General features: G+C 34.6%; 3 protein-coding genes across 4 annotated transcripts; 1 reads left to right on the top strand and 2 right to left on the bottom strand.

Annotated features, from left to right (window-relative positions):
* The first annotated feature begins 105 nt into the window (after window positions 1–105).
* LOC140829026 (aspartic proteinase A1-like) lies at window positions 106–4,975 on the top strand. 2 transcript variants are annotated; one of them, XM_073191969.1, is made up of 14 exons: window positions 106–216; window positions 1,073–1,450; window positions 1,572–1,632; window positions 2,078–2,172; window positions 2,253–2,365; window positions 2,561–2,729; window positions 2,805–2,844; window positions 3,005–3,069; window positions 3,255–3,368; window positions 3,457–3,521; window positions 3,634–3,787; window positions 3,868–3,987; window positions 4,429–4,517; window positions 4,617–4,975. In XM_073191969.1, exons 2-14 carry the CDS (start codon window positions 1,079–1,081, stop codon window positions 4,699–4,701), a joined length of 1,542 nt encoding a protein of 513 aa, XP_073048070.1. In that variant the 5' UTR covers window positions 106–216; window positions 1,073–1,078; the 3' UTR covers window positions 4,702–4,975. The 2 variants fall into 2 exon arrangements, with proteins under 2 accessions (XP_073048070.1, XP_073048069.1); XM_073191968.1 differs by lacking the exon at window positions 106–216 and adding an exon at window positions 257–281.
* Window positions 4,976–5,858: 883 nt separating this feature from the next.
* LOC140829027 (uncharacterized) lies at window positions 5,859–7,937 on the bottom strand. Its single transcript, XM_073191970.1, has 2 exons — window positions 7,548–7,937; window positions 5,859–6,471 (listed from the first exon to the last, which is right to left on the bottom strand). The coding sequence occupies exons 1-2, from the start codon at window positions 7,828–7,830 to the stop codon at window positions 6,089–6,091; spliced, it is 666 nt and encodes a 221-aa protein (XP_073048071.1). The 5' UTR covers window positions 7,831–7,937; the 3' UTR covers window positions 5,859–6,088.
* A 1,938-nt stretch (window positions 7,938–9,875) lies between these two features.
* Window positions 9,876–11,304, bottom strand: LOC140829901 (probable F-box protein At4g22030). The gene has a single exon (XM_073193185.1). The coding sequence runs from the start codon at window positions 11,208–11,210 to the stop codon at window positions 9,945–9,947; it is 1,266 nt and encodes a 421-aa protein (XP_073049286.1). The 5' UTR covers window positions 11,211–11,304; the 3' UTR covers window positions 9,876–9,944.
* Window positions 11,305–14,599: the final 3,295 nt, after the last annotated feature.

Raw genomic sequence — 14,599 nt, forward strand, 5'->3', positions numbered from 1 at the left:
CTATTGTTCCGGTTTTGTTTTATAATATAAATTAATTAGTTCGATAAAGACAAACATATTAAAAAATCCATAGCTCTGGCACTTTCGATTACTCCGTCCTTATCAATTAAATATTTTATGTTATATTAAAAGTCTCTCGAAATCCAACGGTTTAAATGGAAGAAGACTTAGTATAATCCAACGGGTGGGATTTCCCCGCAGCAGTAGCTGAGCGAGGTCTTTCCTCTTCTTAATTCTGTCTCAAAGCTTCTTTGTTGTTAAATTAAATTTCTCTTATACCGGTGAGGACTGCAGTTTCCGATTGCTAGTTTACTTGTATACAGTTCAGTATGTTGATGAGTTTCGTGGGTTTTCTTTGTGGGTGGGGTGGCATAGTGGAGAAATTTTAGGCTTTGTTTGGAAAACGACGTTGTGTAGTTTGCTGTCTATTTGGTTTCTACTTGATTTTCTCGATTTTTTATGCTGGTACATGCTTTTTTAAAATTTGTGGGTTTATGATTGTTTTTATTAATTGGGTGTGTTATTATGTTTTAATTTTTCACTGTTTTCTTTGTCTATCATACAATCCGTCATTCTTTTCTTGCTTGACATGTTACGTGTTGGAAAAGGAAAAAATGCACATGTATTTGTAATTTACTTTGGGTGGTGGACTGAAATTTTTTTTATTCATGGTTCTGATCGGCGCCTTTGTTGGAAAAATGTGTTATGATTGTACGGAACTTGAGGTGAATTGATTTTTTTCCTGTAAATTTTGTTTTCATTTTGCGAAATGTAGGCTTTATTCCTTGTGTAAGATCTCTTCGTAGGCTTTAAACCTTTTATAAGATCTTTTGGATCAATGAACTTGATTATTTAGCAACTTTGTGGGCTTAATTATGGAAAGCTAGTAGGAATTTCAAATTATGGGGAAAATATAGTCGTTGAAAAAAGAAATAGTTGGTTTGATGTAAACAAGATTAAATCTTGGTGGCTATTTAGTTTAATGCTTTGGGTCTTCAATGGCTAATGTTGAAATTGATGTCTCCAATATGGATATGTAATAAAATTCTATTTTAATTTGATGATGATATAGGTCAAAATGGGAATGAGATTTAAAGCTCTAGCCTTCTCCTTGTTCCTTTCAAGCTTCTTGTTTTCTCTGGCCTTTTCTGCATCAAATGATGGCTTGGTCAGAATTGGACTGAAGAAGCTGAATTTGGATCAAAACAATAGGCTTGCTACTCATCTTGAGTCCAAAGACGGGGAGGAATTGAAAGCTTCAATAAGGAAGTATATTTTCCGAGGCAGGCTCGGGGATAGCGCAGACGATGATATCGTAGGATTGAAGAACTACTTGGATGCTCAGTACTTTGGTGACATTGGAATTGGCACTCCTCCACAAAAATTCACTGTGATTTTCGATACTGGTAGCTCTAATCTGTGGGTGCCATCCTCGAAATGCTATTTTTCTGTAAGTCTGGATTCTGGAACCTTTGTCTAGGTTATGTGAGAAAAAAATGGGTCACTGTGATCATCTTTATGCAGTGGATAGAGACTGAAGTATATTTTGAAATTGACATATGTTGGTGCAGGTTGCATGTTTCTTCCACGGAAAGTACAAGGCAGGACGGTCGAGTTCTTACAAAAAGAACGGTTTGTTATTATTTTCCTATTTCTCCTCAGTTTATCTCCATGTTCATGTTCTATTTTTTGCCATGAGCTGAATCATGTTATCTTTTAAGTTAGATTAAAGTTATATGTATTATTATATATTAAGATCTAATATTTCCACTTGTATTGCACTATTGCTAACTGAGGATGTAATTAAACCCCTTGCATAGAACTGTCCAAACATTTGGATGCAGAGAATGGGCATGTTAGCTGCATCATATGTGCATCAAATGCCATAGCTGTATTATTATTATATGATAAAGTATCAGATGTTATTTGACTTGTAGTAATACCCATTGATCTGTTGCCGTCGTATATTTGAATCAAGCATAATATGTTGTGTGCAGATTTGCTATTTATTTCTTGGGTTTGTTATAAATTAGACTATGAAGTTGTTATTCTTAGATATAAAACAATCTTTGTACAGGAAAATCCGCTGCAATACATTATGGAACTGGAGCTATATCTGGATTCTTTAGCGAGGATCACGTCAAAGTTGGGAACCTAGTAGTCAAGGACCAGGTTTCCCCCTCCTCCTTTGGGTTTTCACTTTGCACTATTATTAGACATAGTTATTCACAGTAGAGTGCTGATCTGTCCAGGAATTCATTGAGGCCACACGAGAACCTGGTATTACATTTTTGGCTGCAAAGTTTGACGGCATACTGGGACTTGGTTTCAAAGAGATCTCAGTTGGAAATGCCACCCCAGTATGGTTAGTGTTGGACCCTTTTTTCTGTAGTGTGTTTTGGCGTGTTATTTTGAGAAAAAATATGTTGATATTTTTTTCTCATTATCCGAACATTAGTTTTCGTCGCTTGGCTTGGAACACAGATGGTTACTAAGATGGTCATATTCTTTTTTGTTTGCTAGAATACTTTGCCATTGTGTGAGTTTGCATTCCTTGCAGGTACAACATGGTTGAACAAGGTCTTGTCAAGGAGCCCGTGTTCTCATTTTGGCTTAACCGTAATCCGGAGGAAGAAGAGGGGGGTGAACTGGTTTTTGGTGGAGTTGATCCTAATCATTACAAGGGTAAACACACGTACGTTCCAGTGACCCAGAAAGGCTATTGGCAGGTTGGTTGTCAAGATACAAAGGATATAGTTCGATTAATATAGTTCTTTCTTTAATACTTAATTTTCTGTTTACAGTTTGACATGGGTGATGTTCTCATTGATGGTGAAGAGAGTGGTATGTATGCTGCAATGCTTCATGATGTATCATTTACTGTAATTAGAAAGATATAATGAATCAAGAACATGCTTTCTGTTGGTCTGTAAGATGGTCTTCATTCAGATATATCTAATAATATGCGCTGTGATGAATTAGCCTTGCACCTCTGTATTGTTAGGTTACTGCAATGGTGGATGTTCAGCTATCGCAGACTCTGGAACTTCTCTCTTAGCAGGTCCAACTGTATGTGCTGGCTCCACCCTACCAAACCAAGTCTTCAATTAACTTCTCATTTTTCGAAATATTATCATCAAACAAGTTCTTTATTATATTAGTGATATGGGAGGGGAGTGGTTTTTCGGTTTTCGTAACCTACTGTTCTCGTTCTCGTTCATAGTGTTTTGTGCTTATTTCTTGTATGTCTGTAGACGGTGGTTGCTATGATTAATCATGCTATTGGAGCTGCTGGAATTGTCAGCCAAGAATGCAAGGCTGTGGTCGAACAATATGGGCAGACAATTATGGATTTACTAATTTCAGAGGTAGTTTACTATGTTAAGTTTACCTTCTTAAAGGTTTCAGGTGGCTCCTGTTTGTCTTTTCTGAACCTGGTATTCCACATGACCTTAGGCACAACCAAAGAAGATTTGTTCCCAAGTTGGTCTATGCACTTTTGATGGACGTCATGGCGTTAGGTTTGTCCCTTTCACTTTCCCTCGCACCGGTTTTAATGTGTCCTTAATGATTAGTTTTGTGAATGTTAGATTTCCATTCATGATACTTTTTTTGTGCTTGATGTCTGCACAGTGCGGGCATTGAGAGTGTAGTAGATGAGGAAAATGGCGTATCATCTGGTTTGCATGATGCTATGTGTTCTGCGTGTGAAATGGCTGTTGTTTGGATGCAAAATCAACTGAGGCAGAATCAGACACAGGATCGCATCTTGAACTATGTCAATGAGGTAAACTTTAGTGTTTTTTGGATGAAAGGTTTTTGTTTTGATATTAGACTGGTTGACACATAAAACTGATGAAATTTCAGCTCTGTGAACGGCTTCCAAGTCCAATGGGAGAATCCTCTGTTGAGTGTGGAAGCATTTCTTCTATGCCTAATGTTTCCTTCACAATCGGTGGAAAGGTTTTTGATCTGTCCCCAAAAGAGGTATGAAGAAACCGCAATTATTGTTTTGGTCAGGTTACTGCATAATTTTTCTCTGTGCTCTAAATTTGAATCAAGGTGGGCTACTTGGCTGGTATGTTTTACAACACCACCCCTCCAACCCCAACTCCTCTGAACATAGAAGTTTTGAAGCTCACTGTATTTTCTGTTTTGTTTTTTAGTAATTAAATCATAATTTAGGCTTGTATCTTTTGATTCACTTTTTTAACCGTAGATTACTATACGTGCTTGAGATTAGATGATGTACTATCTTGGTGTTTTCTCACGAACTAATATATGACTTTCCTAGAGCATTGAAGGAGACAATTTTTATTATAATTATAGTTTGAACCCTACTCTATAATGAAAGGTGAAACTCTCCATAGAACGCTAAAATTTAGACGTTTTAACGCTGATGATGATGATTTTATTGCGTTTCTTCAGTACATACTCAAAGTGGGAGAGGGCGCTTCAGCACAGTGCATCAGTGGTTTCACGGGTTTAGATGTCCCTCCGCCTCGTGGGCCTCTTTGGTAATATTCTTTCCTTCCATGTCGAATTAACCCATCTCTTTCTTGTAATTTATGTTTCTGATGAATATTTATTATATGCCATTGGAACGATTCTTGCAGGATCTTGGGAGATATGTTTATGGGTCGGTACCACACTGTGTTTGATTACGGGAACCTGAGAATCGGATTCGCTGAAGCGGCATGAGATAAACCAGAACCTGCCGCCCCGTTGATGTTAATATTTCTCTGTTTATGTGTGAGGTTAGACTGTTGATTTTATGGTGTCGACTTGTACCTTAAACAGGGTGTGTACAATTTGCTCTTCGTTTAACCTGATGCTGATATTTGACCGACGTATCAAACTGTCCATGTTGCTTTAACGTTATAGAGGATGTCGTGTAAGATGTCTAATATCTGTCATTTTACTTTTTCGATGAGCAAATAAAACACACATGGTAATAAAAGAATCGTTGACGTTAGTGCTTTGATCGTTTTTTTAGTTTTTATTTAATATTTAATGATAAAATATTTGCATACTGAGCAAATAATTATCTGCTAAAGATTGAAATGTTAATTGTTGAATTTTATTCATTGTCAATATATTTTTTCATATAGATAGTTTTGAAAGTATTCATTTGTATTTTCTTTTGAATCGAACTTGAATGATTTTTGGAGTCCATTAAATTTAGTTTAATAATTTTTTTATGGGTTTTTCGAATTGGACCATATAGTTTGGAGAATTAAAATTGCATACCCTCTTTTAAGTGTGGTAGCCGTAAGAGTTTTCGGATTCCACTGCAAAAGAGTTACTGGCGTCAAGCTCGGGTGTCATTCTTTAAATTAAATTCGGCGAGCGTGCGTGTCTGTGTGAACCTCGAGAAAGGGCGAACGGTGTATAATGGAAGTACCATATATGGGAGGCGAGGCATTTTGAAGCGATGTGGATCTATTGGCGTGACAACATGAAATGCATTCGGAATTAGCATTCAGCTGTACTCATTTGGAGTTCGGTTGTTTGGTCCAAACTTCCCAATCTTGCGTGAGAGCTGTCACATCTACTGCATATGCCTTACCCCATCTGATATGACCAACGTATTTTAATCATTACACCTTCTATTGTCTTCATCTCCAATTTCACGGGGATGGACCAAATAACATTAATTAAGAGAAGAGACAGTACTATGCAAAAATTGAAACGATGATGGTAGAAAAGATAAGAAAAAGCAGTACTTTCTTAAGCTTTTGGATCAAGAAATCTTCACAAACCCCTGGACATTTGAACGGCATGTCCAACCTCATATTGCAGAACTTGAAAACTTAGATCCGTTCTTGTTTTACAAACAATCCTTGTTAGATAAACCAAACCAACACAACAAGGATAGACTTTTACTAAACTTGACATGGAAAATAATTAATTGATTGCCACCTAGGACTGATCGTGGAGACTAAAAAATCACAAGTGGACATTTTGTTCCTCAAGCTGTTGTTTTCTTTTGGTATTGGTTGTATTCATAAAACCTCTATGGTATGAACAAATAATTCAGTAGCACAATTTAATGAATGAGGAAAAGAAAACCACAAATCATGGTCCCTCAAGTAACTTTCTTGCTGTTTGAATGAGACAGTCTCCGGTCTAGAGATTGCAACTGGCATCGAAGGTTCTGGTTTTCTTCAAGCAATCTGTCATATTCAAGAAGAAATCCTTCTGATTGTTTTTTCAAAGCGAAAGCACTGGCTTCTGCATTGCTTGCTTCTTTAGACTTTTCTTCAAGGTTCGTCTCGAGCTGTTGGATCCTCTTGTGCAACGATGATGTCTCTGCTTCCAATGCTTTGATTTCGTCAGAAACCGGAGGCTTACCATCCTCAAAAACCCGACTTTGTTTCTTTACGGCTTCCATTGACTTTCTCCTTACACGCAGTTCTCGGATATAATGATGTAGTCTATCAATCATCAATGCAAGGAATAAGGAGAATCCTGCACACAATCATTTAATCTAAACTGACCACAGAAGTAGAAATCGAAATAAGGGAAATTTGGCATTGACAGTGTAATTATGAAGGTAAGGAAGTAAGGTTGGAAATTTTATGCAGCCCCATTGAACATAGACTTTCTAACCAAAAATCTGGCTGAGAGATCATATATTAAAGAGTTATATTCCTGTTAACTTGCAATGCTAAAAGAATTCGAAACCATGTGAACCAAATGGCCGCCATTTTCAATATTTTGCATTTAAATTATTCATATTCTTTTAAATTAATTTAATTCGCTCGTGCCATTTGATCGAGGACGTTCCCCAAGCCTTGGAGGTAACATGACTCCCAACAGACTATCATGTCCTGTGTAACATGTAAAAACCCGATTCACCATATCCCACGAAAAAACAGAAAAGGATTCTACTTGTCTACTTAAACTCATCATCCCTATATCCTTACTTCACAAATAGCGAGCTCAGAGATACTTTTCTACATAAAACACAAAACACAAAGGCTTAGACCAGATTTCTCCAAGTTAATTATACATGCCAGTTTACAACCAAAAAACAAAACAAATTTAATCAATCTCAGAATTACAAATACTCAGGGATCCACTTTGAATCCAAAAATTGCTTGAAAAGATTAAAAAAAAAACTAGGCCGCAAGAATTTCCAAGATCCTTGTTTGGTCATCAAATCTTTTTGCTCGATCCCTTATCTCGAATTTTAGTAACGCATGTCAAAGCACAATCAATATCAGATCCATCAATATGTAGTACGAGAGACAAGCAGAGCAAGACATCCTCTCCAATGGAAAAAAAAAAAAACAAGAAGCCATTCTAGTGCTAATAATGCTCATTTCTGCTCAAAATACGTAAACCCCAGATTACATCCCCGAGCATTCTTATGAATCAACACAAATAGACACCCACTGGCATGAATTATACAATACAAAAATGTTTGATCATCATAAAAATCCCCAAAATAATTCACAGATAGGAAAATTAATCAAGCAATTACAATGAGCCACAAAGAATAGACATATCGCACAAAAGATAGCATTGTGAAGTATGTTTACCCATGAGAGAAGCTTCAAGAAGGTTCTTCGCCAGAAGAATCTGATCCGTGGGATTGACCTCACCATCGTCTGCCCAGCGTCTCTGGATCTTCAGTGCACTGTACACAGTAGACATCATCACCACAAAAACGGTTCCCGCCACCGTCTTCACCACAATCGGGCCGCGGCCCCGTTTGACCCGGTCCAAACCCATTATCACTAGCTTCCTAAACGGCGTCTTGAACACGAACACAACTATCAACGCCATCTCCGACAATACCAGAGCAAACAGCAACTGTATCATTTTTATGCTATCGACGAATACAATGTGGGATCGATCGGAGGACGGACAAAGAGCTTGAGCGTTTTAATTCATTCGATCCTAACACCAAACGTGCACTCCTATATTTATTTTCTTTGATTTTGATTTTGATCTAGAGAGCAACGTAATTTTTCCGATAAATTTAACAAAACATACAAAATAATTATATTTTGATTAATTTTTTTAAAAAAAATACTAGAATTTGATTTAAAAATACTAAATATCTCAACTTATGTAAAACTGGAAAAAAATTTGTGTAAAACGGTTTCATATGTCGTATTTTGTGAGACAGATTTTTTATTTGGGTCATGCATGAAAAAATATTATTTTTTATGCTAAGAGTATTATTTTTTATTGTGAATATCGATAGAATTGAACTGTCTCACAAATAAAGATTCGTGAGATCGCCTCATAAAAGGTATAATCTTAAAACTGAATAGGGAAAGGCCCATCCACTTTCCACCTAAATACCTATAAAAGCTACACATTGTGTAATAATTATGAACAACGCTATTACACCGGCGCACATTATCTAATAATTTTCATTGATTATGAGTACAATATCTCTTCGTTTGGTGACAAACTTTTATTTATTACAGTTGAAATTAAGGTAACGTGGTTCCTATGTGGGCACACTCCATAAACCAGAAGCACAAGTTGTAGCTAGTTGGGGTATGAAAAGAGGCAAAAACTTGTGTGAGACGGTCTCACGGGTCATATTTGTGAGACGGATCATTTATTTGGGTAATCCATGAAAAAATATTACTTTCTATGCTAAGAGTATTACTTTTTATTGCGTAGGGTTGACCCGTCTCACGAATTAAGATCCGTGATACGGTCTCACATGAGACATACTCATGAAAAGATAACACATGAACTGGTAAAGATTTTTATTTGTTTGTATAGAGGTTTAGACTGGTTCTTGGGTATTTTACGATTTAAGTTTTTGAATTATATAAATTATCATCATCGACACGTATAATATTATTGATTAGTTTTACAATTGATATCTGACTTAAAATATGGTATTCGATTACCCATGAAATGCAGATTGATGTAATTATATAGACAATTTTTTTTAAAAAAAACAATTATCAAAACGTAATATTTGCAATTATTGTATGGGTTAAAATATTTGCATTGTGTTATTGCGGATTTATCATGTCACGACCCTAGCCGAAAGTCGCCTACTTTCGCTGGAAAATCGGGAGTAAATCTTGATTTAGGTAATTTTAAGTTTGAATTTGAAGCTTAGGACATATTCAAAACTTTAAGAGGTATATTTTAGATTTTAGTGTTTCGAATTTGGGTATTTTGATTCATTTGAATTCTAACAATGAATATATGTTATATTGTTGATTGTAGGTATTATATCTGAACTGTTTGGATGTATTAATAAAATTTCAGAATTTATTTTAGTGTAATTTTGAAAAATCAGATTTATATAATCGGGTTTTCGAATTTTAGTATTCAATAATTAGATATTAAGATGCTATAAAATTGTCGTATATTAATTTTAGAAATATAAATTATGGATTTTCGGAATTTTAGTCTAAATTGATGAATATTGGAAAAATAAATGAAAGTTGATGTAAAATAAATTATTTGCCACATGATCGAATTCTTCAGGGAAATCTTTAAGATATTTAAGTGATAAATTAAGTATTAATTGAGGTACACATTAACTGTTTTATTATGATGTCTATATTAAAAAACTTACTTAATAAAATTGGGCTAGGCTTTAGAGAAAATGAGTCGGGCTCTCACATATCAAATATGACCTTGTTAGTAAAATCGTAAGTGTCTATCCTTATATTGATCAAAATCAACGAGGAAAAAAAAATCACGAAGGTATAAAAAAATATTTTAGTATTAGTCATTATATTGTTATAATTGATGTAATCTCCAGTTAATTTTACCAACAAAAGGACAACGTTTTTCATGTAAAAAACAATTTTCTCTTTCGAAGAATGAAACAATAGTGTTCTCCTAAATTTACACACTCTATGTTAGCTTTACATTTTAGGATTTTCTTTATTTCAAATGAAAAAAAAAATGATTCAGAAATTGATTCGCCGTGCATGCATGTAGAAGATTCAGAAAAGCTTGCTCGCAAACTCATCGATCTCTATCCCTTTACTGGCAGACGCCGCCGCAAGATCTCTCAGCTGCGACAAGCTTCTTCCCAACTGCAAACACACCTTCGTTTCAAATAGATCTCCGTTCTCTCTTCTCACCAAATCCTCTTCCCTCAGGTTCGACTCAATCGATTCTTCCATCAGCTTGAAGAGTCCCGCGTTGCTCCGGTACATTTCGACCACCATTCCTACTTGCCCGCCGTGTTCGAATGCATTCACCACACTCGCCAACGAGCCGCCTAATACTCCCAGCATCACCGCCCAACCGCCATGGGATGGTGAGCCCACGAATGCGGAACCAAGGGCCGCTAAACCCGTCAGCACTGGGGCCGTGATGGCCAGAATTTTGTTGAGTTTTAATGCTTTACTGGCCAATTTCAAGTAGTCTTCTCTATCTTTTATTCTCATCACGTTCACTATCTGTCTCATTTCACCCTCTAATCTTCCGTTCCAGCCGTTGAAATCTTTGTTCCCAGCTAGCCCTTTTGACTGCCTCCGCCGTTGCTTCGTCGGCCACCAGACTGCAGGCTCCACAGTCTCCGGGAATTTTTCCAGCATTACCCCAAGGAGAGGGAGAGGATAAGCTTTATCCAGAGCTAACACCTTTTCCATCAGTTCCTTCACATCAACCGCCGTAGGGTTTCCTGCACGAATCATCGTCTGGATTTGATTCTGAAGCTGCTTGAACAGCCTGGCAGCGTTTCTTTGTTCTTCCGCAAGTTGAGACGGCTGAATTTTATTCACGATCAACAGCATCCCGGTTGCGGCCACGTACATGGAAGTCGAAGAAAGCTTCAAAGCAGCCGCCGGAGCACCAGCGCTTATGGCGGCAATTCCTGCCATGGTTGCAGCCGCCAGAGTGATCGCATTGATTGAAGTCAAAAGAAGACTATTCCAATGGGTTCTTTGATCTCCGATATTATTGTGCATTTCAACTCTGTCTGCAACTGCCTCCAATATAGCGTAAATCTTCGCCATCACCAAAGGATCCACGCCATTATTCTCTAATCTTTTAAATCCAGTGTTAATACTAATGGGACTCAGCCGTTTTTCAATACTGCTGTGGAGTTCGAGTCCATCCAAACCACTCGTTCGGAGCTCTGGAAGAGAAATACTGGCTACCCGTTTCGGGATATTAATAGCTGCCCGAATAACTCTTTTTTGTTGGGAAGAAGAAGAAGACACGGATGGCTTCAATAAGATCGAAGATTTCAAGGTTGCCATTTTCTTTTTAGCCGCTAGATATACGTGAAATCTATATAATTTGCTTTTGGTTTAATTTGTCAGGTGTTTCAGGAATTGTATCTCGAGGGTTTGATTGAGAAGGATTGGATGCAGGAACAAGTGTATTTATAGAGAAATGGTGAATTTGACCATTGACTCATGAATTGGTTATGGGAAGCGAGAAAAAATTTTCAACGTCTGATGTTTGAATTGAACCGGTTAATGTTTTGTTTTGTATATAAAGTATAAACTGAAGTTGGACCGTTTCTTGCATTCAATTTTGTTGTGAACCAAATAATTAATTAATTTTGCGATAATATATAGTCTTGAAAGTACTGTAAGCTGCATAATATTGGTCAAATCTCATGCACATAATATATTTATTATTTTTATTTGATATTTAATTAATTACACCATAATTTAGTTTTATTCAATTTTTATTATTTCCTTTTAATGAAGGCACTTCAAATTATATTTTTGGTGTTATATATTTTTGCTAACTAAAATATTTAGTCATAAGTTTTTTTCGATTCCCGTCTTTAATAATTAGTAAAATATATTATCGAATGAGTATACAAATCATAGTTTTTTTCTCTTTTGAATTAAAGTTATCTATTTTCGACTAGACCCGACGAATAAAAAATATTTTTTTATATCTAAAATATTATTTTTCATTAGAAAAATATCATTTTTTGTTTGCTATGCTATGAAAAATATTGTGTAATATATATCGATTTGTCAAAAATATATTATATAATATATACGTATAGTGAAAAATTAAGCAATAATATCTCTTCAACATGTTAGACGAATAACGATTAAATAACCCACATATTAGCAAATTTTGTTGTTTATTCTCATGCACCATTTTGTTGCAAATTTTTCATTTTGGCTGATCATTCTTGTAAGGAACAATTTGGTTATCCATTAATAAAGTTACAAATTTTTCCATAAAAAAAGTAAATTAGTTTTCATTACAGATATGAACCAGGTCAATTTGTCTCACGTATATAAATCTGTGATAACATTATATATGAGAGTATATCCATTGAATACGTCAAATGAAAATTTTATTTCCATAACAAAAAAAATTTAACTGTTTTTTTCTGTTTTGAAAGACAATTATCTATTGAATACATCCTTGATTTTTGAATACGATGGTTTTTTGTTTTTGTTTTTTTAAGCTTTTGTTCCTTGACGATCGAGTAACACAGGATGGATAAAAAATTTTTTATAATAATAATAAACTTATAAATATAAAGGTTATCCTTTTAATATTTAATTCCCACAACTCGCTTTCCGATTCCATATCATGAACGGAGAAGCATATATTACGACAGTACACCTGCTATTATTTTTTTATACGTTTTTTCTTTAAATTTGCATTTGGGGTTTGTTGACTTTCAACTCAAAGAAAATTTCAAAATTGTTTTGAAAATGAAAACTAATCAAACAAGGGCAGATGAACGAGACAAAAATATTGGACAACATGTCTTTTCATTGTCAAGATTTAAAAGGACCCCACAGAAAAATTGGTGTAATATTATTACAAGTTTTTCATTAGAAAGTTAATGGACTATAATTAGATCTGTTGATTCTTGCATAATCCAAAAATGTGCCATGTCAGCTCAAATATAGACAAATTAAAACACCTAAAAAGTTGTGAAAATTCAGACAACGAACGAGTCATGCCCACGGGCATTAATTGTTGATCAAGAACTCTTGGGGTACCAATTCTTGGAGTCAAATAAATTTTCACCACAGAAAATTAGATTACGTGACCTATTGCCTTCAAATTTCAATATTCAAATTCTCCCAAAAATCTAAAAAGGAAATAAAAAATTCAATTTCATCCTTCTTTTAATTAAGTTCCACAGTATACAAAATACAATTTGAATCGGTCACATGCACTTGCCATCATTGACAGGGGCGGAACTAGAATTTTGATTCAGTGTAGGCTACGGTATACTATAATTAATAAAACAAAACAAAAAATCTTTTAATCATAAAATATAACAAAATAACTACATTACAATTGTTCTTTTCAAGTCTTCATATTTTGAAACATTTGTACAATAGATTCATTATCAACGGTCAGAAATATATCTTTCTCTACATAGACAATGAGACTATCATTCATCCAAGATGATGGGAAAATGCAATATTGAAACAATTACAAAGCTATCAACATATAAATCATAATCAATATTTATCACCACAATATTAAATAACAACCAATATATTACATAAAAGTATTAGAGACGCAAATTATGAACAAATATAACACACTACATAATACTAAAATATTAAATATCAATCCACATAATTTATACTTACAAATTTTTGCTCTAAAGAAATATAAAATATTATCAAGCATATAACCAAGCAAAATATCCATTTTTTTTAACCATTTGGCCTATACATTCAAGACAAAGGAAAAAGTAAAAATAAATAAAAAAAACTGGAAAACCAAACAAATTTGTACATATAAACAAAATTAATTCATATTTCATGGCAATATTTATTCAAAATTTCAATTTAAAACGTAATATCTTATCACAAACAAAATTATTTGCCTACATCTATTTTACATACCTAAGTAAAAGCCCAATCTATAACGAAATTAGAAAAGTGACGAGCATGGTGACTGGAGTGATATTTATTCGTCCGAACGAGTCAGGAATAAATGGTTTATGATTTGTGAATTGTGTGATTAGTTGAATTGCAAACAAAGTTAAAGAAAATGATTAGTGTAAGAATTTGAGTAGCAGATTTTTTAAAAAATTATTTTTTTGGCCCAATTATATATACTACTTTTTTTTCTTGGGTCCAGTGTGGGCTGTTGCCCACACTGGGCATGAATAAGCTCCGCCCATGATCATTGACAATTGGCTTATTCACTAATAAGAAAATGAATTAAATATAATTGTGACAATCCTTTCATGAATAACATTTTTTCAAAAGTATATATAAACTAATATATGTAACCGTTATAATAAAGACAAAAATTTGTGTGAGACAGTCTCACAAATTATTTTTTTGTGGGACGGATTTCTTATTTGGGTCATCGGCTCTATATATATTTTGGTTAACTGATTATTCAAAGTTTGTTTTGTCCCAATAGATCTGCTTCTTTTTTTTCTTATGGACCGTCCTATTTTGCATGGTGTCATGGTGATGAGGTGAAATCGAAAAACTATAGTGTGATGTCAAAAAATACTGACACGAAATAATTAGACCAAAATAATCAAAAATCAAAATGGTAGAAAATATTTTATATTCATTAAGGAAAAAAAGAATGAAACATATGTTTTTACCCTAAATTTAGATAATCTATGTTAGCTTTACATCTTAGAATTCTTTACGCTAACAAAAAAAGAGAACGTATG

The sequence above is a fragment of the Primulina eburnea genome, chromosome 4 (assembly GCF_022965805.1).
Source record: "Primulina eburnea isolate SZY01 chromosome 4, ASM2296580v1, whole genome shotgun sequence".
Taxonomy (NCBI): Eukaryota; Viridiplantae; Streptophyta; class Magnoliopsida; order Lamiales; family Gesneriaceae; genus Primulina; species Primulina eburnea.